Source organism: Drosophila eugracilis, unplaced genomic scaffold (genome assembly GCF_018153835.1).
Source record: "Drosophila eugracilis isolate 14026-0451.02 unplaced genomic scaffold, ASM1815383v1 contig_408, whole genome shotgun sequence".
Classification (NCBI taxonomy): Eukaryota; Metazoa; Arthropoda; class Insecta; order Diptera; family Drosophilidae; genus Drosophila; species Drosophila eugracilis.
Window position 1 is genome coordinate 967805 of NW_024573270.1, and position 27662 is coordinate 995466.

The following is a 27662-nucleotide window of genomic DNA, read 5'->3' on the forward strand; positions in this document are numbered from 1 at the left end:
GTGGCACTGTTGTTAGTCAGTTCATTTAAAAAAAAATATATTTGATTGTAGCTTACAAGAAAAATAAACTTCCTTTGGGAATATGCAAGACCTTTTAATAATTAATACAGCGTTAAACGTACATAAACTTATTAAAAATACTGGCTTGATTAAAAATAGAAAATAAATTAAAAAATGACCGCCAACAAATGGGATTAAATGGTCCCACTGGTCAACAACAAGTGATCAGAGGCAGGAAGACAAAAAGAGACAGATAGCTAAAAAGTGTTACCAAATTCAGTTTGATAAAAATACTTGTTTAAGAAGAAGAAGATAAAAATGTCGGCGGAAAAAAGCAAAAAACGCCGATCATTGCGTTGTCGCCTCGCATTCATTTTCTTCTCTTCCAAGCGCGCGGTTCGTTCAGTGGGTAAAAAGTCGTTCAAGTTCCGTTCGCTATTCTCCGGACTCGAATAAAGCCAATATACCGCGGAGTTGTTTTACCGTTTTGAATATTGATCGTGTACGAAAAGAGTCTTGCAAATTTAATAAGAGTGCCGGCGACTTCGATTGATTTTTGAGTTGAACTGCTGCGAATACCTGAAAAAGTGTTTTTTGTTGTTTTTTTTTTATTTGGCGAACGGACGAAGAGCAAAAGGACCTCTGCGGCCGTATATAAAGTAATTAGCTAACAATTTGTGTTTTGCGTGTGTTTCTGGTGTTTGTGCGATCGATTAATGGTGTTATTTTTATTATTACCTTTTTTTTGCAAGTGCCGGAAAACTTTGAAATTGAATTTCTTGAAAAATAACAGTAAAACCTTGCAGTTAAATACTATATATTTTCTACCCGTTGTTCCAAAGGTGTAAAGTAAAAGTAAAAAAAAACAATAGTATGTTCATGTTCAAATAAGCATTCGATTCATATTTGTGCAGACGCAAGGACCTCGAGAATAATATTAAGAAGCAGCAGAAGGAGCAAGCGAAGCAACAGGCAAAAATTCAACAGGAACAACAACATACGCTGCCCTTTATATTTCATTTCATTCCCGTTTTGTTGTTGTTTTTGTGATTTTTGAGTTTGCTGGCGCAGCAATAATATATAAATTACAAACACACAGGCGCATGTGATATGACCACCACTAGAGATCGCACACACACACATATACACAGGCACACGTGAATACAGACACACGGACTGACAAAGAGGTTGAGCGAGCGAGAGAGAGGGAAGAGGATCGAAAGGAAGGGAAAGGAAAGGGACGAAGCGCAAAGCTTATCTCTCCGCTTTTTGAGAACGCAAACGAAGACGATAAAAGCAAAGCAAACAACGCACTCACACACGTGCAACATACATCGGCTGTTGCTGTTTAAAAAAAACCTAAGAATATTAAGAAAAGGAACAAAGCAGACTTCTGATTCTTCCTCTTTTCTTTACACATGTTCGTGAAAAATATCCTGACACGATCACACACGCGCATTTACACGACAAGCACGTGTAATTTCAGCTCCCATTCTCTCTCTTCCTCTGCTTATTATTCTTTACTACCTCTACCCCCGCTGATTTCCATCGTTCGCTGCTAATCAAATGCTCTCTTACTCTTCTAGCTGTTTTTTTTTATTGTTGCAATGCAATATTCGCGAAACCAACAACAACACACATAACTCAACATTCAAGTGCCAAGCAAATAAAAATCAAACGCAAAAAAGAAATATTGAAATATTGCCCAGTGGAAAATATAAAAAAAGCAAACAACAACGGCAAAATCAATAAGAAAAAAGGGATCAACAAAATGTCTGTTACTTTAGTGCAGAAATCGACAAAAATGGCCAATTTCGACTCTTACGACTTATTCCAAAGGGTGAGTTTTTAATAATATTAAATTATTAATTAATTGTTCTGTATGTTATTTTTATAATTGAATTAAATAGGTCTCTTAGGTTTCTTTTTGAATTCTTAGGGGAGTTTTCAGAATTACAAATTTGAAAACGTGCCTATTAAATATTCTTATGGGGATCGTCTCTAAACACTGTTTTTCTGAAGGGTGCCCTTGGTAATAAGGATTTCTTTCCTTTTTGATAACAATATTTATTAATATTTTCAACATTTTTTTTAAATATTAATATATATTAAAAAAACTGGGGTCTGGAATACTTTTAGTTTCCTAGCTCAATCACTTGGAAACAATAATTCAAAAATGATCAACTTTGGCTTTTGAGTGAAAAACACTTAAAATATTTTTAGGTCGACAACTTGAAACATGCCTAAACCACATGTTTTTTGTTTTTTCTTGGTTTCACTTATTTTAGGAGTTGCATTTTGTGGTGTTTTTTTTTTTTTTAATTTTTGTGTGTCGTCGTAAAGGCAATATGTGCATCGTTTGCTTAATTTCGATAACTTGTTTTCCATTTTTCATTTCGTTATATTTCCGTTTCGTTACACTTGCATTTCTTGTTTGTTATTCCCCATTATTAAAGCTGATTCATAATTATTATTACGGTTTGTCAACTCACAAAAAAATGAAAAACAACAACTAAAACGGTAAAAAAAGGCGAAAAAAGAAGCAGCAAAATAACGACAGACTGTAAAGTGGACTAAATAATTGTCCGATAAGGATTTTCGTTGTTGTTTTTTGATAAGTGTATTGGAGAAGGGGCGGGCCATCCCTCTCTTGCTTGCTCCTTCTCTTTGTCCCTCTCCTTTTCTTCACATTTATTTGTTACAATTGGCGTCATCGCAGCAGCATCATTAAAAGCAACAACAACAATAACGCCACTCGTGATCATTTACTGTTTGTATATACATATACATATACTTTATGTATAAATGTATATGTGTGCGTGTTATTGGCAGCGACGTCGACAGAGCAGCTGTTGATCGACAACAAATTCGATTAACTCAAGTTCCGGGTTTGCTTTGGCTGGATTTTTGTGTTTTTAGTGATTTCTGTTGTATTATTTATATTATAACTTTTATTTTTTGAATTTGTTTTGTGTTGCTCTTAAATGAGTCAAGAGCTCTGCTGCTGCGATTACGTGCAAAGTTTTGGGTTGTTGTTTTTGCCGTTTGAGTGAAATGAAAGAGAGTGGAAGGTGTAGTGGGAAAGCTCAGCAAAAGGGAGCTGCACTTTTGTTTTGATTTTCTAGTTATTCTGTTTTCTTTCCTTTTTTTTTTTTTTTTGCAAATTTGCGTAAACTAAAAGGCAAAGCCAAAGGGTCAAGTAGAACCACAAAATAAAGAAGGAAAACAAAAAAAAACCAAGGAAAAGAAGAAAAACAAACAGCAAAAAACAACGAATAGGGCCAAGGCAGGTTGACGTCCGATAAAGTTGCAAATACTTGATGAATGAACTTTGCATCTGCCGCCCTGTTATCGATTATCGACAGGCAACAGCAGCAGCAGCTAATATTCGCATGGAAAATTCATTTGTTTCTTTATTTTATATTATTATTTTGGTTGTCGTATTTTGTCATTACGCAGCGCTTTTTGTTTTTGCGCCTTTGAGCCAGCAACAAAAGCTGCAGCCAATTGATGCCGAAAGCGAAAGGGCGCAATACACACACACACACAAAAAAACAACCAGACTTACACATAGAAAATACTGTTGCAGCAGCGCAACTTTTTCAGGTGACAAATTTGTCGTAATTATTTTTTTTTTAAATATATGTATATGTATATATCTTAAATATCGTAAAAAAATCATGGTTTTATAAAGACAAATCTGCCAAAATCGTAGTGTTTTAAATCTTAAAAAAACATTTTATATGATGTCCATGTTTCGGTTTTTGGTTCATTGCTTGCGACACTTTAGTCGGGTGGAATGTCGAGTGATAAAAAGAAGGAAAGGAAAGGGAAGGGAGATTGGAGAATAGAGCCCCAAAAAAGAAGAGGAGAGAAGGGAGCGCCAACTTTGAAATTCACTTTTTTGCATAACTTTTAATTTCTCGTTTTTCTTGGCTTCGTCTTGATTTTATTATGAAATTTATACGTATTACCATGTGTGCATTGTATGCAGTTTTTTTTACTTTCTGTGCTCAATACAGTGAAAGATAACTAACTATATGATAATCTAAAATCTTTGTTTTAAAGAAAGGGATTTTTAATAACATTTTGTAAAAACAAATTCATAGATTCAAACCCGGACATTTGTCAAATGTTTAAGGCTACTTTTTTTTTTTGAATTTTATAATAATTTAAGAACAGCATTTTATATATTAGGCCCTTGCTTTTTAAATGGCCAATGGGTCGATGTACACTAGTGGCCACTGTAGTTGTTTGACTCGTTTGTTTGCTTGGCTTTTTTTTATTTCTGCTTCTCTGCTTTCAGGCTGCTGAAAAGTAAAATGTGTAAAATGTGCTTAGTTTGTTATATCGAAATCCTCGTACGTAATCAGCGGTATTACGTTTCAACAAACTCCTCCATCTCCTCCAACTCCTCCTCCACCAGCACTCTTTACTTTACCTTCTCTTTGCACCCCTCCTCCACCTCCCTCTTCGCTTCCCTCTCCTGCTGAGAAGAGGCTCACTTACACTTACAAGCGACAAACGGCGACTACTTTTTACGAATATAATTCCATTTCCTGCCAAGGCGATAACAACAACGTCGTCGTTTTATTTTGATCTGTGTTTTTTTCCTCAGCTGTGTGTGTTTGTCCCGACGCCATTGCTGCCAGAAGAAGAAGAATACGAATCAGTGTGGTGGGGGAGGAGGAGAAGAAGGAGTAGGAGTAGGAGTTCAAGGAGGAGGAGAAAAAGAGCGAGTGTAGCGACCACCACCGCTACCTACCTAAAAAAAAGGCAACTCTTCAATCTTCAATCCTCATTCACTCTCCTCCTTCTTTTTAGCCCCCTCCTACTATTTTTTCGTCTCCCCCGCCTCCATCTCCTTCGTTAACCCTCAACTTCGCAGAACGTCATTTCATTTCGATTCGATCCGACTCGACTCGATTAATATGCAGCCCCATCCCTAAAGTCCAGGTCCAATACCGCTTATACCCATTCCTCCATCTCATCGAAATCCCAGGCTCAAGTCCCCGTACCTCTTACTCTGTCCCTCGTTCACCCACACTTACTTACAATGCAAGCGCAGCAACAGTGTTGCCAGCTGCAAATTATATTGAAAATTGCTTCTAATATCCCGTGGGATTGGATTTCAAATAAGCCTAACTTTCTATACTTTAAGATCGGGATAGTGATATTAATTTATCTATTTCGTTCTTATTTTTAAAAGTAATGTTATAAAAGTGATTTTAAAAATAGCTAGAAAATTCACCTGCTAAGGTATAAGATCTTACAGAACTTGGCTATAAAAAGGCTAAATTGATCGTCACATCCACGTAAACTCACTACTCAACGGGGCACTTAAACTCATGAAACGCATGAGGATATGAGGCCGGGGCAACAACAACAAAAAGAACACATTGTCAGCATATTGACTGGCTGACCCTTGAGATACCCTTGGATGGTGAGGAAGGGAAGATAGAGCGGGGGTAAGTTGGACGAGCAGAAGAATAAGAAGAAGCAGAAGAATAATGGGATCCTCAGTTAGTTTGTCAAGAGTTTATTGGTCGATGGGGGTTGAAAAATTGAAAATCACAACCCAGGATCATTTCAAAAAGGATTTTTGTTCTCAAATCCAAGAAAATTATAGAAACACAGTTGTGGCCAAAATAATAGTATTTCTTTTTTATATTTTACAATTTAATTTTCATTGCCTGTATAAAAAGGTTTTCACAAGGAGTCCAAAAACAAATACATATTTCAGTTTCAACAAAGTAATTTACTTAAACTTAATTGTTCGCCAATTCTTTGTTTCTCCCGCCACGAAAAAAAGAATTATAAATAAGTTATTTGCGTGCGAAGCTACTGGCTGCTTATTATTATTATTATTAGTATTATTGTTGTTGCTTTTGTTTCTGGCTGTTCTCTTATCGTGCAGTTGTAAAAAAAAATACATATAAAAAACATGCACACAAATTAAATACACATATACTCGTTCACTCGCTGCTCTCTTTTGCCTTTGTCGTCGCTTTGCTATCTCGCCCACACCAACGCTTTTTAAAGTGCTGTCCCCCCATTCTCCAGTTGGTTCGCTCTCTGTCGCTCTTTGGCTTTGGCCTGGCTTGGCGTTTGCTGTTGAAGCGGAGGGGAGGATAAAGCGAGAGAGCGAGCCAGGCAGGCGTGCGCATTGGGGCCCTGTCTGTCATTGGCCAGAATGGGATGGAGAATAGTGTGGCGAAGACACTTCATATTCTATTGTCAATTTTTGGTTTTGTTGTTATTTTTGCTGTTGTAATCTTGAAATTGTCTTGGCTGTGTGCTGTGTGTGCTTATTGTTGTTGTTGGTATTATTGCTAATGGCCGCTCAATTGAGTGCCAAAGTACATCTCGCCCTCTCCTTCGCTCGTTCACCTCCACCTCCTTTGCCCCCATCTGTTTGTTTGTTTGTTGTTTGCATGGACAGAAAGAAAAATATAGATTTAAATATATTGAATTTCTGAATTTTTACTTTAATACTGATTTGTAAAAAAATGTACTTTCATTTTTAACTACTTCATATCATTTGAATATCAAAATGATATAAAAATTGTAAATTTCATGTATTAGCTATGTCGTTTTTTCTTTGTGTACTTGAAGGCGGGTTATTTTGCATTTAGAATCGATCTTAAGTTTGATTTTCCCCCGAGTTCTGGGAATGTGTGGAAAATAATATTATCCGCGTCTTGTTATTCGCAGAAAACTCCATAAAACAGCCTGTATTTGTGTGTGTATCTCTCCAGTTTTTAACTATTTGCTTCGCTTATTAATTTCGTTAATATTTCCATTATGCTGGCTGGCATTTGGTTTTCACGCTTTTCATGCGGGCCACCCTACAAAAAGTTGCGCTTGCAACATGTCTTTTTTTTTTGGGTTTGTTTTTGTTGTCTGCTTTTTCTGATTGCCAATCCAAAAACGAAATCCACCAAAAAATCCAATCCAATCGAATCTATTATATAATAAAGTCGCGATCGAATGCGGACGCTGGCAGCGCAGTCAACGTAAGCTTTGGCATCGCCATCGTCGTTGTCGTCGTCGGCAGAGAGCCCCGTTTGTTTAGTAGATTTCCATTCACATTCACTGTCGCTTTTTGTGATCGCCTGCTTTTTGCCTTTTGCTTTTGGTGTTTTTGCCTTTGTGTCTTTTTTTTTTTGCTTTTGCGTTTTGTTTTGCGGGTTTTGCCCGATAGTGGTGTCTCAGTCTTACATTCACACACACACACACACACACACACACACATACAGCTGCAACTGGTTTTTGCAGGACAACAAAGATAACAACAACACCACATGTGAGTTTTATGTTTTTGTTGTTGTTTCTGTTCTAAGCAACCCCCGATATATTTTAATCACGATCTCGATCGGATTTGTGTTTTTGAGAGTCCCACAACCACGTGTTCAACACATTCCCAACATGTTGATCTCGCTCTCCATCCTTTCCTACCTCTCCCTATCTCTTTACACAAAAAGAAAAAAAATTGATAAGTGAATAATGTGAAATCAAGATGAAATCACGTGAGTTGACATTATTAGGATCTATTAGCAAAAGCCCGGGGTTAAGTCCCACTGACCCTTGATAATGATTTTTCATTTTATAAGGTTTTTAATATGAACTTTTTACACAAAAAAAACAAAATGTTTCTTTCTGTGTAGCCCATATTGTTTGGCTTTTTGTTTTTCTGCTTCTTGTTCTTTGTTTTGTTCGTGCGGGTTATCAAATAGCCGATAAATTATTGGCACAGGAAAAGGAAGGAGAAGAGAGTTGGAAAGAATGATGAAGGGTGGGTTCAAAAACGAAAACCGTAGAAAATCAAAAGGGATCAATGCAACCTGTGGAAGGGGAGCAATAAAGAAAAGGTAGGGAAGTACGAATAGAGATAAATATGGGGTTTGTATTTCGGTTTTGGAATTACTGATCTTTTTTTTATCTCTATTCCTATGTCCTCCTTCGTTTGGAAGCCCTTCTTAATTAAGGAAACTCCTTTTATTTTAAACGAATAAGTTTATAGAGTTGCCTTTTCGACTGATTTGATTTGAATTGATATTATATTATATGGATGTAACATCAAATCATATTAGAGTTTCTTACAAAATCTTCGTGAATGTTTTCCATGATAGTCTTTTAGCCTTTTAAGTCTTCATAAGTATATATATGTACATACATACATATGCATGTTTTTCCAGTTCTGTGAAGCAATCAAGACTTGAAGCTATTAAAAATAACAAACATGTTTATTTATTGGCTGTTTATTACATTATTTTGAGTGCCATTCACGCTGATGAACCAAACAAATCTTATAAATGGAATTCTACCGCGAATACTTAGTAGGGCTTATCAAATCATTATTTACTGACGTCTCAATGTAACTTCTGGAAAATTCCAATTGCTATTTAAAACGAAATCTCCGATTTCTGAGTGATCGCCGGTGTTTTTGAGCTCGAAATAAAGATGATCTCTTGCCAGCTTTTTGTTTTTCGTATTATTTTTAGATTTTTGCTTAACGCTGCACTTTTTTTGTTAGTTGATGTTTTGTGTATATACTATATACAATATATCGTTTTGTTGTTTCTTTTTCTTAGTTTGAGTTCTTGTTGTTGCTCTCAGCGTTGGTTTTGTACATTTAATATATCAGTTGTGCGCTTTGCTTATCGCTTTTGAGTAGCAACAAAAACAGCAGCGAGCGCAAGATTATTACTGTATGAACTAACTAACCCAATAATAAGTATTCTTATCACATTAAATCACACGCACACACACATACACACATACAGATAGCTGCACTTTAGAACGCGCGCGTGTGTGTCAACAGAGAAAGAGCGTCGCTTCTTCTCAATCTATACTTTAAATGTGTGTTTTTCGTTCTTTTAATTTTTTATGATCTACGTGCCTGGCCTGCACTTGGTGAAACTGATAGAAAAGAGCACATACAAGTGTGCATAGGACAGATAGGAGGTGTAGTTAGTTGAGAAAGAACGCTTGGTAGAGGTGGGGGGGTCACTGCCACTGCCATGTGCTCACAAACACAAACATAGGCAGACATTTGCCGGGCCGGAATGATAAGCGTCCAAGAACAGCGAGAGAATGGTGAAAAGAGAATACAGAACCGAGTAACGTTCACACAACAAATACAGAAATTGCTAGGCTTATGTTTATCACAAGATGATATTCATAATTTCCAACTTAATGCCATAAAAGTTAAGGTACAGCCACACTGGCAAATAATTCAAGGAGTGGGTCACATTAAAGTGATTCTATATTTCTTACATTTCTCAATTGCCAATGAAAACAGTTGTTTTACTAAATAGTTTTAAAAAACAACTTTTATGAACTTTAAATATATGATAAGATAGTTAAAATGTCACTTATTAAGAATGTCTTTTTAGCCATGTTTGATTTGATATATCTTTAAATAATTTGGAGATTTGCCCCCTCTATACAATTTCCTATCACCAACCATGACATGTTTCATTTTTTTTTCATAACTCGGACATTATATAGAAACAGTAAAAAACACAGAAATCAATTTCGAAATGTTTTTGCTGCCCGGGGCATACACATTAAAGCTCAGCTCTGCTCTCGAATCGGAGCGGATCGCATTGTTTTGGATGATATTTAATCGAGTTCTCGGGTCGCGGCTAGGGATTTATTTTATGGCATTTGTCCCCAAGAGAAAAACAAGCAGCAAAATGTGAATTATGGTTGTGTCACATGGGAGTGGGGGAGTGAGAGAATTGGGATTGGATTTGGTGGGGTACCACAAAAAGTCGCTCCACAACACACACACTCTAATAATCAAGAGGGAACCCAAACCAAACCAAAAAAAAAAAAAAAAAGAATAAACGAGTCCCCCGATAAGGTTCGACGCTCTGGACACCCCGTCGTCTGATAAGGAGACCCAGACTGTTGACTGGAAAATATAGAGGGGATACTGAAGCACTAAAGAGGTAGAAGAGGGTTGCAACTGGAACGCAGGAGGAGCAGAGGTTAAGGCAAGGGCAAAGGGGTCGGGTTGGCGATAGTACACTTCCCGGAGATATTACAAAATCTAAAAGGGAAAATGGTAAGCGTGATCAGTAAATACATTTGGTCATTTATTTGTCGTTTATTATCTGTACAGAAACTAACCAAACAACTTGCTATCTTGAATACTTTGAGAAATTCAGAACTTGGGAGTGTTTTTATAATAAACCTACTGGTTCAATACAAACGTGTGAAATTTGAGCTTCATTATGAAAAACGTTTTTAACCGGAACTCTTGCGAGTCAATAGCTCCTGGAAATGGAATAAATATAACCTCAACTTAAGACTTACCAAACAAATATCTTAATTTCGATTATTGTATTGCGTGAGAGATTTTTCATGTACAATGAACCTCGGCAATAAGTGGTAAATAGGTAATCCAATCCATCAAAATTTGTAATTGGAGTGTTTGATCGGTTTAAAAAAAAAAAAAAAAAAAAGAAATGCAGAAAGTGCATTTCTCTTTTCCGGTTGTATGATTTCTGGCTATAAATCACTTTTTAAGCGATTTTATTTTTTTGCTTTTGTGTGTTTCGAATCGAATTTCCTGAAGTTAACAAATCTTGGCTTTTTAATTGTGACCTTATAACGAAATGTTGGTTGCAAATAGGTAAACCTATGGTTAAATTCCTCTCTATTGTACTTTCAAGTTACATATGTAGTTAGTAACATGAGCTAATTTTATGTTTAGGGTTGAGATTACCTTGAAAATGATACCTTCCACTTTTTCTTTCTACCAACTATCTGATACACATCTACCATCTCTATGTCTCTATCTCTATCTGTGTCTGTGTCTCCCTCCCACTTTGCTCCCATTCGAAACTCTCCATTTCGATTGCATAACGGTGGCTTTTTTTTCTCTCTCCATCTACCTCTTTCAGTTTCTGTACGGTTGTGTGACTCTGTGTGTGTGTGTGTGTGTGCAAAAGGTCTCCATCATCCATCTCCCTTTCCCCAATTTACCTCTTTTCGTGCCCCCATCTCGCTCTTTCACTGTTGCTCTTCTCAGTTTGCATTCGTTTGACTGGTTTGCTTAAGCAAAACAAAAACGGCAATTGCAACATTTTATGTGTATATTTCCCTTCCTTTTCGCTAAAAAAAAGAAGAGAAAAAGCAATAAAAAAAAAAACTGCGCAAACGCAACGCGTTGCGACAGAGGAAGAAGCAGAGCCAAACACCGATGATTATGTTTTATTTTATATTATTTTATTTTTATGCACATCGATTAAAGACGGAACTCTCTTGGATACGAAATTCGATTTGTGTGATTGGGATTCAGTTTTTTTTTTTTCTTCATCTGTTTTCTTTGTTTTTGTGATATTTCTGTGCCGGATTTTGTACAGCTGTACAGTAAGCACTCCAAGCAGCTAACTTCCAAATATATAAGTCTATGAAAAAGTGGTTTGAATTATAGCAGCATTTTTGTTATATTTCTAAAATGTGCCAGGTTATGGTTAGGTTTTTATGGCACTAGTATTCACTGTACTTTGCTTTTTTTTTTAAGCTTTGTTTTTATGGTTGTTGTGCTCCGAATTTAGCAAGGCCAAGTCGTTGTGAAGTTTTCTTTTATTGTGTTTTATTATGTGATTTTCGTTGTTGCCAATTATTATTATGTGAGCCGGTTCGACAAAAAAAAAACGCACACACACACAAGGAAAAGAAACAACAAAGCGTACAAGAAACGAAACGAAGCGAAAAGAAGAGAAGGGAAGGGGTAAGGGTAAGGTAAGGTAAGGTAAGGTAAGCGAAGAGAAGAGGAAGAGACGCTTGGCAATGAAACGAAACGAAACTGGCACGGCAGTTGCGCATGCGTCTTGTCTGTGCTCCTCTTCCTCCTTCCCTTTGCCTACCAGTACCACCACCATCACCACCCCCCCGCTCTTAAACACTCTCGCTATCTATGCTTTGTTATTTCGCTTACCAAATATTAACAACGAACAACGAACGGATGGACAATGCAAACGACACGAAAATGTGAAATGCTCCATTCGACGGTTCGACCTAGACCTCAATCGATGGATGGCCCAAACCCAAAATTGAAAACTAAAAATCGAAAACGGAAAACGGAAAAACTGAATAACCGAATAACCGAAAATCCAAAAACGAATAATCAAAGCCAAGTCATTTAAATATTTGTTGTTGTTGTTTTTGTTTTTTTTTTTTAAACAAGTTAAGTCCAAAAGGCCTTTGGCAATATTATGTAAATTATTATGTGGCTCTTTGGTAAGGTTTTTTATTTGATTTTTTTCTTTTGTTTTCCTTGATCAGGCGGCAAGAAATAGCAAGTTTTGGTTATGAAATAGCCAATTTCCCAACCGTAGTGGTTTTTCCAATAGTTAGAACTTTTAATACTTAGGTTATTGTACTGTTTTTTTCCGGGAACTTGTTAGGTTTTTGTTATTATTATGCAAACATTTTATGGGCTTTTTTTTATTAGCAAAAGATGTAATATGGGTTCTGCAATCTAATAATTTTATAACTTATTTATTAGAAGTTTAAACTAGTGTAGTCTTGATAAACTTAAGACTTCAAGATATTTTCTTTGTTCAATTTGACTTTATTTTCACATTACCTAATGGTAATCTCATATCACTGAGCTAATCCAAGTAGAAACCTTGGGAGTTAATATTACAAATATATTAGGAGATGGATAGCTAGCTGTGGTTATAAAGAACATATCCCCTAAAAACGATCTCAAATCTAAAAGAATAACAACAACTGAAAGAGGTTTCAACATGTGTTTTTTTCCCTCAGTGGAGCACGTTGTTTTTATCAGTTGTAGATCGTGTTTTTTAGGGGGGGTGGGGTGTAAACTATAAAGTAAAACAAAAACAACAATAAAAAAAAGGGGGGGAGGGGGCTGGGGCAGGGCAGGCAGGCATGGCATATCGTCTGTTCTAGATTGTTTTGTTGTGTGTGCTTTCAGGCCATCAATCGATCAAAAGTGATCACTGATCAACGGCTGAGAATGGAAAGGGGGAAGTGCAATGCAAAATGCAATGGAAATGGAAATGGAGATGGAAATCGAAATGGAATGCATGGTGAATGAGAATGAAAATGAAAAGCAATGAAAAACTCGCATGACAGCCGCATGTGTTAATTACCAATTCAAATTTGCCAACAACAATTAAAATCGAAGCAAGGTTTTGTTTTCGTTCAAAAATTACAAAAGAAACAAAAAAAAAAAACCTAAAACCTAAATGGGAAGGAGTATAATTTTGTATATTTTTGATTTAATTTGATCGGCGTCTTGCTGCTAATCAAAATTTCGTTGAAAGAAATCTCACACTTTGCATAGAAAATTTGAGGCTTACCTTGAACTTTAATTGAACCGCAAAGATCTCGTGTGTGTAAATATGGAAATTAGATGCGTATATTGGATCTTTATCTCTGTGCGATATTCGATCGATCATCAGATATATACATAAGATATACATATATACCATATACATATAGCCAACCCTAACTAAATGTAAAATACCTGGCTTTAATTGCTAATGTTATTCCCCCAGTCGATTAATAGATACGAATATACATATGAACAGTGGTGGGTAAAATAATAGGATCTCATGAATCTCTCAATTTCCAATATTTAAAGTAATCTCTTGAAAGATATTCATATTAAAGGTAAAATCTTATTAACTGATCCACTGCTGTATTCAGATATATATATATATATATAGTAGCGGCACGCCCCCTTCGCCTCTTTCCATCTCTTTTTAGCCGTTCGTGCAGGTTGTTCAGGTATTATAAATAACACTCAATAATAACTTTGTATTCATTTTCAATTCGCATATATATGAACAGAATAAAGATTGTGTCTGCCGCCTGAGTATGAGTGTATGAGTGTATGTGTGTTTGGTTGTTTTTTTCTGCCTTTTTTTTTTTGTTAATTTTATTTTTTTTTTTTTTACCATTGTATTGGTGTTAGCTCATCGAGGTTATGGATATTGCGTCGTCGTCATCGCGATGTTGTTGCTGCTTTTATTGGTACGGCTTTATAAACCAGTTAGTCCAACCGAAAAAAAAAATATACAAAACCAACAACAGCAGGTCTTCAGCATCTCGCATACACTCACAGAAAGTCCGGTGTATCTGTGTGAACGTGTTTATGAGACACAAACAAGTAAGCAGCAGCAGCAGCAGCCGCCGCCGCCGCCGCAAAAGCAACAACAATCGCCGATCTTACCTAACAGACCCGTGAGCCAAGACCTGAAACACACATTCGATAAGATATATATATATATTTATATATAAGATATATATATATAACTATATAGTTTCATATGTAAAGCTATAGGTTGTCCGCAGAGTATCTATCGAAACTTCAAAGAACTGAAATTTCGGTGGCGATTATAATTGCAGATTTTAAATGCCATTAAATGTTTCCTATAAAATGCTGTAATTAAAAGTTCAATTTACAGATCTATAATTAACAGTCATAATGGCAAAAGTAGTATCTAAACTTAGGGGCTAGATATGATATTACACACCTAACATGATTAGTATCATAAAAATAAGCTTTGGTAACATGTTATAGGGAGTTTTTAAGGGCTATCTTTATAATCATATAGCTCCCTTTTATAAGATTTTCTGATAGTTTTTCAAAACTTAATCGAAGGCAATATAAATCTTACCCATTTACAGGGCTTTTTAGAATCTAAAATTATCACAAAAAGCATTTACCGGTTAAAACAAAAAACATTCGTTTACGAATTCTAAGTTTGAAACTTGATTGTTTAATTTTATTTCCAAGCATTCAAAGTGATTCAAATTTGATAACGATTTAATTACCTAACTTGACGACTTACTTCTTAAAGTTTACTTAAAGTTAGCAACCCTTGACTTGAAGTAATTACAGTGCATAACGCACTGCATTAAACCTGAAGTTTTGAAAATAGCAAATTTGCAAAAACCAAAAAGCTTCAAGGTCTAATGTCCGTAACTCCTCTCGTTGTGGTATGCACAACCCCATTCTTTTCCACCCACACACACTCTCTGCCTATCCCTCTCTAGTCTTCTGTTTTTTTTTTGTCTTGTGTCTTAACCCACCGCAACAATGAAACGGAAAACAGAAAAAACCAGGCGATCAAAACACAAGTGCCAAGAAAACAAGAAAAACATTGAGAAGAAAGCAGCGAGGGGGAAAAACAGAAGACAGTCTTCTAGCAGCAAGTTGAAGAAAAACAAGAAGAGCTAGAAGAAAAATAAGCCAAAGCATGACTCAAAGAAAAGTAAACTTATTTTCATTTTCAAATGAAAGGGAAATTCTCGCCTAGACGAAAGCCAGAAAGAAAGAAAGAGCGAACGAGAGATGTGTGGAGTCACGAACAGAAAGAGACGGCTGGCTGGCAATAGAAAGAGAGCAAAGCTTAATACATAACACGGAAAAACAGGAAAGAAAAAAAAAGCGGAAAAAAACAAGAGTTTTGAAATGAACCGCAGATCTAGCTTCGAACTCCCCCCCCTGCTTCTTCTTCGGCTTCTGCCAAAATGGGTCTTAATCTTGTTTTTACACAAACCACACACCACCGGCCAAAGAAAGAGATAGAGTGAGTGAGAGGGAGACAAGGGGTTGTGAGGAGGAGGAGGCTTGTAGATTGTCTTGAAGTTGTTTTTTGTCGAACACGTTTAAAAGGAAAAAAGCATGAAAAATAAAGAAACCCCTTTTACCCCTTTCCACCCCATTTTATCACCCATTACTCACTCACCCCACTAACAAAATCGAGTTTATGCGCACCACTCTTTGCGAAATCAGTTCACGAATCGTCGTCATAACTTGACCATGAATTCAACGTCGTTGTCCCCAAAAACAGCTGTGCAAAATTCAACAAAAAACTACATAATTGACACACACACACACACACACACAGACAAGTATAAAAAACGCGTCGTGTTTGAAGGTTATCTTTGGGTTTTTCGTTGCGGAAGTGAGATTTCTTCACCTGATACCGATTTTCACTTTTTTTTTTTTGTATTTCGAATTGCCAACCGGAATTTGGGCTCATGATCCAATTTCACTTTCGGTTTGGCATAAATGTTTATTGAAAGATTAATGGCATTTTAAAAGATATCACTTAGCTTTCGATTACCAATAACTCTTGTTTTATTTGCCATTAAAACTTATCTTCCGAGACTTTTTATGAAGTTGAAAATAAAACGATTTATAGTTTGTTTTAATATGTTAATATGGTTTAAAGTATTCGTTAAAGATACTTTTCGTAGACAGGCTCTCTAAAGTAAAGTGAAATATATTAACTAAATATTAAGCACTTTGCCGAAACTCTTTGCGTAAATATTTAATAGAGTGATTTTTTTTGTTTTTGTGAAACTTTAAGATTAACGCCTGTACCTTTTGCTTAAGGCAAATGAGTAATACTTTTCAAGGGTGGCCTCTGTTGGGTTTTTATGGGGTTTTCAAAATGAAGAAATCGTAAATTACCAGGCATAAACTTGGATCTTATTTATGGTACTTGGTGCAAGCCAAAGGCAAAAGGCAAAAAGCAAACGCAAAATCAAAAGCCTGAGCAGGAGGCAGCAACCGTATCCGCAGTCGCAGTCGCAGTCGCAAAGATGCCGTAAGCGTTGAAGTTGGTCAAAATACAAAAAATAAAAAAACAGCGCCAAAGGTTTGCTAAACTTGTTGCGCTTGCTCGTTAATGTGTTTTTTTTTCTTCCTTTTTCTGCTGTCTGTGCAGAGTTACAGACTGAAATTGAAACTGAAAATGGGAAACTGAGAAACAGGGTTGCCAGGTGGCCGTCAATGTCAGCTGACTAATTAACGAGCCAATGCAGGAAGTTCAAATGTTTTTCTCTTGAATTTTTTACTAGGGGAAAAACCAGTGATTATTTTCCTAGGCTAACTGTATGGCCTAAAGATTATAAACTGACCATTTCCTCGAAAACAACAATATCAAAGTACAATAAATTGGCAGAAATTTTACCCTTAATTGGGTTTCGGTTACTGGATTTAGGAAATACTATATCTTTATAAACATATATGTTCTGAGAAGGTTATGTTTTAGAAAGTTGATAATGCTAACTTTCATAAATAGTTTCCTATAGCCAGTTTGTACCTGTAGGTACTGCAAAGTACTGAAAATGAGTCGATTTTTATTGAATGTAATTGAGACTGACAAAGTTTACAACTTGTATCACTTTCTACAATCATTGGGTCTTGTTTTGATTACCTCAAAGGTGGTACGTCAAAGTACCAATGTGGTGTAATTCTTACCACACCCCCTCAGAACCTTGTACTCGAATAGAAAAGTGGTACTTACTCACTTACTTACTTACCCTTCAATGCCAATGCCAATGGTGAAATAAAAGTGAGGCCAGAAATCAAAACAACACGATGCCAAATGGGACGGGACGACGGCAGATAAGATAACCGATCGACGACAAGAACATCGGCTATATATGTACATATATATATATATACATTCATATATAGCTTCTAAACTGATTGGGCAGGCAAATTAATTAATTGAACATTTAAATTGTTTTGTTTCGTTTCGTTTGGCCCGTTCAGCCAGTTCTGGAATGGATGGATGGACTTACTCATGATATTTATGAAATTTCAAGGAATGTCAGATTGTATGTGCATTGTAGCTGTTGTTGTTGTTGTTAAAATCGGGCCAAAGATAACCTAAATGAAGTGCATATGTATATATAAATATTTATTTGTTATGTGCCTCATCTGTGTTTGACTGGCTGCCTCTTTTTATGTGTCTTGACATCCCCCAACCACCAACCACCAGCCACCATCTCCAATCCACATCCCCAATCCTCATCACTCATAAAAGTCTGCCGAGATAACGACACTCTAAGTGGGCTATATCATTCTGTAATCACAAGTTAGGTCGTCGTTCTATACTATATATCTCGTGCAAGTTGAACATCTGCTAGTCGTCCACAGCACTAATCTAAATCCTGCGAGATTTGTGGTCTATAAAGTTTATAATTCTTAAATTTCTTTTTGTTTTCGAATTTTGGTTAGAAAACTTTTAAAAAAAACTATCTTAGCAGAATTGTTTATGTTGTTTAACATACACATTGTCAGTCACTTTAGACGTTTACTATATAGGATTTAAAACGTATTTAACTTAACATTTTCATGTCTTTTGAATTAGTATATCCTGTGTTCCTTTTTATTTCTAGAGTTGCTTTTCATTTTTGTAAGAATTCCTGTTTTTTTATATTTCTTAAGTTTTTACTTCAATTTTCTTGTGATTTTTACAATCTCTTAATGCAATACCCTGGAAACCCTGTTTACGGTCGGTGCGCATGCGCCACCGCCTCATGCTGTCTCTTTTGCGCTCCCTCAACATCGCCACACACCCTCAATATAGCTTTTTCTGTCGCACTTGTTGAGCAAGCCCAACCAGTTTTTCGTCTGTGGAGAGTGGCAAATTGTGTTGGGTTTTCAAAGGGGCCTGGAGGGACGAGGGGGTAAGAGGTTTTATAAGCACAAAGGGGGGCGCTTAGAGGGGCTGAGGCGGTTGATTACTGGTTGTGTAGCCCCAAAAATCTTGTTGTTGTCTTTTTGCTTAGCTCCGGCTTTTGAGCTTCGGTTTTATCGAGCTTCAGCTTTTCAGCCTCTTTTTTTCCTCTGCCGACTTTGCCTGCCTTTCGTGTCGAGATTGTGTGTGTGTGTTGGTGTGCTGTTGTTGTTGGCTTGAACTTGAGCTCTATACATATGTAATTGGTAGTGGTTGTTGTTGTTATTGTTAGTTTTGGCCACGCTTGATGGAGTGGGCTAAGTGCCCAAGTCTGAGTATCACAGTAAGTGTGGTTGTGTGTGTGTGTGTTAACTGGTTGCATAACATGTTACAGCATCGCACGAAAATGAACAAGCCAAGTCGGACGTTGCGTTCCCAAAAAAAAAAAAATGTAAAAAAAATAAATAAAAAAAAGAAACAAAACCGAAACTGATGACGACACGAAATCAAGAGATGGGGGCGGGGGGACGGGTGGGTTTATTGAAAGAGTGGTAACAGTGGTTAAGGCCAGACAGGTGGGGAGGGGGGGTGAGAGATGGTGGCCAATACAAGTTGGAAAAAAGAGAGGTAGCTGGTTTTTCTTGGCGCTTGTTTAATGTCTGGAAAATTATAACATTTTTGTGTGTGCGCCTTTTGCAATATTTCTCTCAGTCGTCTAGGTTTTTGTCCGTGTGTTGGTTGGGTTTTTCTGCTTCTGCTTCTTCTTCTTCTTCTTCTTCTTCTTCCTCTGCTTTTGCTTATAGGTCAAGTTAAAAGTAAAAGTGAGCTTGGCTTTTGGCTTTGTGCTGCTTTTGCCTTGCGCTTCTTTTTTTTAACGTCCTCTCTTTTATTATTATTTTTTTTTACTTCTTTTTTTTTTGGTTATTTTAGTTTTTGGGATTTTTGCGAAATATTCGCTCGTTACGTATACGCCCCGAGAAACACAGAAATTGATTTTGGTTTTTCAACTTTTGCATTCACAGGTGGCCAGCTATCGTGATCGCGATCATCTCCAGCAACAGCAGCAGCAGCAGCAGCAAGTGGAGCTAGTCCTGGATAGCAGCAACATGGAGCAGCAACAGCAACCACATCGTCTCCATGGCGCCCTCACACGCACCATTTCACAGCCGGCCCAGCTTATTCAACAGCAGCAACAGCAACAGCAACAGCAGCAGCAACAACAGCAGCAGCAGCAACATCAGCCGGTGGCCAGTTTGGTGACCATCATGGAGAACCTGAGCAACATAAACCTGCACCGAAAGCTAGAGAGGACACAGTCGGAGCCACTGCCACAGCAGCCGATGAACACATCCAGGTAAGATGAATGATAGTTGAAATTCCCTAACAAGCAAAGGGAAAAGACAAAAGGATGTTAGCCAAAAATAAAAGAGTCTCTCTTTGGGACATAAACCAATCACAATTCGTATTTCTTTTAGACTAAGAATTCAACTTAAATTACTTCCCCTTCTACTTGAGAACTTTAACTAATTCATATGTCCTTCCACAGATACAAGACGGAGCTGTGCCGCCCGTTCGAGGAGGCCGGCGAATGCAAGTACGGCGAGAAGTGTCAGTTTGCTCATGGTTACCACGAGCTGCGCAACCTGCAGCGTCATCCCAAATACAAGACGGAGTATTGCCGCACCTTCCACAGTGTTGGCTTCTGTCCTTATGGACCGCGCTGTCATTTTGTCCACAATGCGGACGAGGCACGTGCCCAGCAGGCAGCCCAGGCAGCCAAGTCCTCTTCCCAGTCGCAGTCACAGTCGCAGCAGCAGCAACAACAGCAACAGCAACAGCAGCAGTCATCGTCTTCGTCCTCATCCTCGTCGTCGGCGAAGAGCAACCAGAGTAGCAATAATAGCAGCAGCAACAGCAGCAGCGGCAGCAACAACAGTAGCCAGTTCTACTTGCCGTTGAGCCCGCCGCTGAGCATGAGCACAGGATCGGATCGGGAATCGCCCACTGGATCTCTGTCCCTCAGCCCCACAAATTCCTTGACCAACTTCCCATTCCATGATAACCTGCAGATGCAGCAGGCCTTTTTGGCCTCCAAAGGTGCCAAGAGTCACAGTTCTGCCTCGTCCACATCCTCAGCCTCGGGCTTGGGACTGGGTATGAGCATGGGCATGCCAATTGGAAGCATGGCCCAAAGCATGGCCATGGGTATGGGTATGGGTCATCATGGACCGGCTACGCCGCCCGAGAGTCCCAATGTACCCATTTCGCCAGTGCATACGCCACCGCCATACGATGTCGTCGTCAGTGGTGGATCTGGATCTGGATCTGGAGCGGGCAAGCAGCTGTTGCAGAAGAGCATCAGCACACCGATGCAGCAGGAGGATAGCCCCAGGTTGCCGGTATTCAATCGTCTCAGCTCCGCGGTGGAGGCCTACCAGCAGCAGTCCAATTTGGGACTCTAAGAGTAGTAGTCAGAGATGCCTCTAACCAACATCCAACACTCCTCACGCCCATCAACGCATCCCTCCATTAACAAAAACAAACAACAAACAGCAAACAGCAACAACAACTACAGCATCCTTGACAAAATCTCAGTAACGACCAATCCATGGAAAAACCAGAACCAAACTCCTTTCTGCAATCCAAAACCCAAAGTTCCTTCCAAAAGGCAGCTGGCGATTAAGTGTATATTAAGTATACGCCACCGACAAAGCAGGCCACTGCCTAGCACAGAACTTCCATCCCTCCTTTCCTTTTTAATGGAAAAACTAGATACCTTTTAATGGGGAAACCAGAACCCAACTCCTTCCTGCAATCCAAAACCAAAATTCTCCCAAAAGGCAGCTGGCGATGAAGTGTATATCAAGTATACGCCACCGATAAAGCAGGCCACTGCCAGGCACAGAACTTCCATCCTTCCTTTCCTTTTTAATTGTGAAACGATCTTTGATATATGATTTCTCTCATGCTGTGACAGTCAATCGTTATCGTTATCGCTATATATATGTATATATATATATATATATACATATGTATATATATATATATATATATATATGTATATGAGAAGGACCGAACGATTAGACAGATAGATGATACGTAAATGACAAACAAACAATCCAAGCAAACGATGATCTTAAAACCTAAAACTAAATACTAAAAAAAAAAGAAACAAAACAAAAAGCGATGAAAGCTAAACACGAAACATTCTTAAAAACTGGACAAAAAAAAAAAAGAACGGACTACATTGGGAATCTTCAGCGAATGTTGCTCAAAAAATGAAAATCAAAAATCGAAAAAAAAAGAACACAAACGGCCAACGACGAACGTGTGAATATCGTTCCTGCATTTATTATAGAACCTACTGCAGTGCACCCATTAGAAACCCCAGCACACCAACTGTCTCCTATATATATATATGTATATATATGCCAGGCACTTTGGATTAGTCTTATGTAAAAAAAAGAAAATTGATTATATATATGTATGGCCAGAGCACCTCTGTATATATCCCTAGATGTGGATGAAGAGAGTGAAAGAGTTGGTGGTCCGATGTCTTCCAATCCAAGCCAAGCCAAGCCAAGCCAATCCAATCCAATCCAATCAATCAAACAACCAACAAGATGAGAATGATAGACGGACAGAAACGGATGAGGAGCTAAGGAAATTCTTTAATTTATTATTTTTTTGCTAAATTTATGTAATAGAAAACGTTGTGTACATACGAGAGGGTTAATATTTTGATAATTTTTATAAATTATGTTTAACAATTATATTACGATTACGAATGATTATGATGATCTTGGATGATATGAATATTATTATTGATGATGATGATATACCTCTGCAAATCGTGCAACCAATCACAACAACAAACAACAAACAACAACGACCAACGAGCAACAAAGCAAATTTTTCGTTTTGAAAAGAAGTTTAATAATGGAATTCTGTCATTGATTTTTGATCTTTATTTTATTTTATTTGATTTAATTATTATTTTTTGTTTGAATGACTACGATTCTTTTTGTACGACTCCTTAAATCGATCTATGAAATGGAAATGCTGATTTTTAAAAAAGAAACAAAAACACCATAATTTATTTTCACATCTATTTACATAAAACATACCAGATATATTTTATATGCAATTAATGTTAATAATTTATGAAAACCAACACACACACACACACAAACACATGCAACACCCCACACCCACACCCACAAACACACAAACACACACGCACATATATTTTGACCATTGATAATTTTATGTTTTTTATATGGTATATGCGACAGATCATTTTGTTTATTATATATATTTTATTTTTATTTAATTTATTTTACAACATTTTTCTTGATTTCTTCTATTTTTTGGGTGCAGTTATATAATTTTTAGTGTTATGAGAGAAGCCCTTAATTTATATACAATTTATATAAAACAATAAAATTAATATTATAATTATGCTTATGTCAAAATGATTATGAAGTACATGCATATATATATATATATATATATATATATAATAAAAACGAGAAAAAAAAACCTAAAGGAAAAGCCTTAACAAAAAAAACAAAAACAACAATATTTATGTAGGAAAAAAACCCGATTGTGTCGATCTTTGTATGTGCCGGAAAAGTGAAAAACGAATCAGAAATATATAGAAAACAAAAACTATACTCAGTGTTAGGAATGTAAAATTAAGAAAGACAAAAAAAAACTGAGCAAACAAAATACAAAACGCAATGCAAATGCGCAAAACTTAAATTATTTTTGTACACACCTCTTGCTCTTTACAAAACATATATACATATATATATATATATATATACTTTTATATATATATATAAACATAAACTTTAAACAGCGACTTTAGTCTACAAACTTTTGAGACCTTTTTCTGTGCAAATAATTTATATATATATATCGAAGAAAAGTTGCTGCTGCGACAGCTAAATCAAATATTTAATTACTCCTATTTATTATTCTATTTTTTCACTCGGCGTATTATGATTATGTAAAAACAAAAACCAACAGTAGAAATAACAAATTTAAACAAAAAACAAAAAAAATAACAAAAAAAAACGGAAAAAACTGTCCGAGGAAAGAGCAAATTCCACGCATGTTTATCAAGGGGGGTAAATAATTCTCAAAGTGCCTTATCATTAATATTATATATATAAATATATATATATATATATATACAAAACACAAATTATGTATAGTCTTGTGAAAAATGGAAAAGGAAACGCAGAGACAGAGAGTGCAAAAAGGCATATTAATTATTTATTATTATTTTAAAGTCTATTTTATATACAACTTTCGATTTGATTTTACTTCCAAAAACAAGCACACACAAAAATACAAAAAAGAGAAAACACACACAACACTTGTTGATCAGAATTGAGAGTTAAGGCAGCGTGCAAAGGTTTACTATATATATTTAATATTACTTTTATATAATACACTGTTTTTTGCTCTATTTAAATTTAAAAGAAAGAAACTACAACAAAAAAAAAACAACAAAAAACCCCCTAACTTAAACCTGAGCTTTGGTTATCATCATGATGATTATTATTAATATTATTATTATTATTATTTTTTTTTTTAATGCGTTCTTCCCTTTGTACAACAAAAACAAAGAAAACATAAACTGTGCCCCGCATGAAGCAAGTATATGGCCTTATCGGAATTAATAACACTTAATACTTAACCAAGTCGTCTTCCTCCTCCTAAGAAAAACAACAACAACACACAAACAAACAAGAGAAATAATAAGTTAACTAATTAAATTAATATGTGGTACTCTTGAATGATTAATAAATCAAAGTAGAAGAACAAGAAATGTAATGCCAGTTGAATTATACACTATATATATATACTTTGTTCGTTATTTATATAATCATTGTAAACCATAACTTTTTCATAGATATCCCCGCCTTGGCAACAACAAACAAAAACTATTAAGTGAAAGAAAAGAAGAAAAAAAAAAACAGAAAACAGAAAACAACGAAAAAGACAAAACAACAAAACAAACACTTAGAAATGAACACAATTGTACATGAATTTTGTTAATGCTGAAACATGCCTATTTATGCTTCCATTGCAACACTATTGTGCGTATTTTTATATAGTAAATTAAAGTGAAAACAATTTAGTTTATGGCAATATTTAAGTTAAATAGCAATTAAACAAACAAAAAACGTTACAAAATAAATGAAAAAATATAATCAAATTGTATTTAAATATACTTTGTTAGAAGCAAGGTTGTTCTGCTTCTGATAACAAGGGTTATCACTCTAATCTCTGTATTATCTCGTACCGCTTACTTTTTCGGGCGCGACGTCGAAGTGTTTGTGTACTAAAAAAAAAAGCTTTCTTGTGATTCGGAAACAGTCGGGCTGATGGATGTGAAGCTACTTTAGCTTTCGGTGTGTTCTGCGATAAACCACTGATTGGTTAAAAATTATAGAATTTTTGATACCTATTGACTGTATGCGTTTGGAGATTTGTCCTTGCTTACTTTCAAATTTGTAAAGGTGATAAACTGATTGTATGAAAATGTATAGGTTAAGATTTGTCCTTCCTTACTTTACCAATGGTTGGTGAATTTTTAAAAATGTATGGGATTGGAGATTTGTCCTTTCTTACATTCAAATTTGTGAATGTGGGAAACTGATTGACGAATTTATAAAAATAGGGTTGGAGATTTATCCTTTCTTACTTTGTTGTAAAGGTGAGAAACTGATTGGTGAAACTATAAAAATCTATAGGATTGGAGATTTGTCCTTCCTTACTTTCCATGTTATAAAGCTGACTAACTGATTGGTGAAATTAAAAGAATGTATAGGATTGGAGATTTGTACATTCTTACTATCAATGTTGTAATGGTGAAATGTTTAGGATTAGAGATTTGTCCTTCCTTATTTGGTTGTAAAGGTGACAAACTGATTGTATAAAAATGTATAGGATTGGAGATTAGTTCTTCCTTACATTGTTGTAAAGGTGAGAAACTGGTGAAATTATAAAAATGTATAGGATGGATTTTCCTTACATACTTCCTTAATTTGTTGTAAAGGTGAGAAACTGATTGGTGAAATTATATAAAGGTTAAGGATTGGAGATTTGTCCTTTCTTTCTTAGTTTCTATGTTGTAAAGGCGAATTTATAATAATATATAGGATTGCAGATTTGTCCTTCCTTACTTGGTTGTAAGGGTGAGAAACTGATTGTATAAAAATGTATAGGATTGGAGATTAGTCTTTCCTTACATTGTTGTAAAGGTGAGAAACTTAGTGGTGAAATTATAGAATTGTATAGGACTGGAGATTTGACATTCGTTACCATCAATGATGTAACTGAAAGGCGAATTTGTAAAAATGTATAGCATTGGAGATTTGTCCTTCCTTACACTGTTGTAAAGGTGAAAAACTGATTGGTGAATTATATAAATGTATAGGATTGGAGATTTGTCCTTCCTTACGTCCAAATTTGTAGAGGTGACTAACTCATTGGTGAAATTATAAGAATATATAAGATTTGAGATTTGTTCTTCCTTACTTTCAATGTTGTAAAAGTGAGAAACTGATTGGCGAATTTATATTGAGATTTGTCCTTCCTTACATACTTCCTTACTTTGTTGTAAAGGTGAGAAACTGGTTGGTGAAATTATATAAAGGTTTAGGATTGGAGATTTGTCCTTTTTTTCTTAGTTTCTGTGTTGTAAATGTGAGAAACTGAAAGGCGAATTTATAAAAATGTATAGGATTGGAGATGTTTCCTTCCTTATTTGGTTGTAACGGTTAGAAACTGATTGTATAAAAATGTATAGGATTGGAGATTTATCCTTTCTTACTTTGTTGTAAAGGCTGATTGGTGAAAGTATAAAAATCTATAGGATTGAAGATGTGTCCTTTCTTACTTCCATGGTTGTAAATGTAAGAAACTGATTGGCGAATTTATTAAAATGTAAAGGATGGAGATTTGTCCTTCCTTACATACTCCCTCACTTTGTTGTAAAGGTGAGAAACTGATTGGTGAAATTATAGAAATGTCTAGGATTGGAGATTTGTCCTTATTATCAAGGCTGAAAAGGTAAGACACTAATTGGTTTCTCACAAAGCTAATATAGTTTCTTAATCATTTTTCCTTGTTCAAAAGTGACATCTGTAATCTGTAATGTATCTAAAACTAAGCCATTTCCATTATAATGAAATTAATTAAGAAAACGAGAACATTTTGTTATACATTTCTTTTGTTTTATTTTTTTGTATTTGTTTTTATTTTGTTTTGTTTGCTTTTTAATATGTTGTATTTAATTTTATATTATTATTTTTAAGCTTACAACTTAAGGCATAAAGTTACAACTAAAACTTAAGTGCTAAACATCATCATTATCATGTATCGATCATAATCAGCTCTAGCTCGGCGACTCGGCGCTCTCATTACATTTAAATCTTCTCATTCATAATTTGTGTTTATTGTTATCATCATCATTTTCATCATCATCATCATCATTATGAACCGCCATTCTTACTCCACATTTTATTTTGTTTCTTTTCGTTTTCCATACAACTATATCGATTTGAAATTGATACAACAGAAAAGGAAAAACAGAAAGAAAAACACGGAAAACCAATAATCAATAGAAGTTCCTTCAATATATAGCGAATTTTTTGAATTTGAATTTGTATTTTTTGTGATTTGCTTAAATCATTTTCAGGGCACGCCTTGTGCTTGTTTTTTCTTGTTTTTTTGTTTTTCTTTTACATCCATTCAGCTGGCGGTTTTTTCTTTTTAAATTTGTAATTCGCCCAGCTATAAAATTCGGTTATTCATACATTATTCATTTATATATATATATATATAATTTTTTTTTTTATTTATATGTGTAGAAAGTGCTCTCTATCAAGGATCGGCCAGCCATCGATGATCTACAGAGGCGGGGACGAAGCTAGCAGTTTCGTTGTGTTGGCGGCTCCTCGAGCTCCACGTCCGTCCAGTCCCGGCCGCTTTCGCCCCACCCCGATGATCCTTCGTGGCTCGAACCCCTCTGGCGCTGTTTATTCCGTAAGTTATTATGCTGCCGTTTTACATACATTTATTATCATTTTTATATATATATATATATATTTTGTAAAATTTTCTGTATATATATATATAGAATTTGTTTTTTTATTTTAATTTTTA

At 35.9% G+C, this 27662-nt stretch overlaps 1 protein-coding gene across 1 annotated transcript; it reads left to right on the top strand.

Annotated features, from left to right (window-relative positions):
* The first annotated feature begins 347 nt into the window (after nt 1-347).
* LOC108103844 (protein TIS11) lies at nt 348-22283 on the top strand. The gene is made up of 4 exons (XM_017209540.2): nt 348-659; nt 1587-1840; nt 19499-19830; nt 20023-22283. Exons 2-4 carry the CDS (start codon nt 1772-1774, stop codon nt 20936-20938), a joined length of 1317 nt encoding a protein of 438 aa, XP_017065029.1. The 5' UTR covers nt 348-659; nt 1587-1771; the 3' UTR covers nt 20939-22283.
* Nucleotides 22284-27662: the final 5379 nt, after the last annotated feature.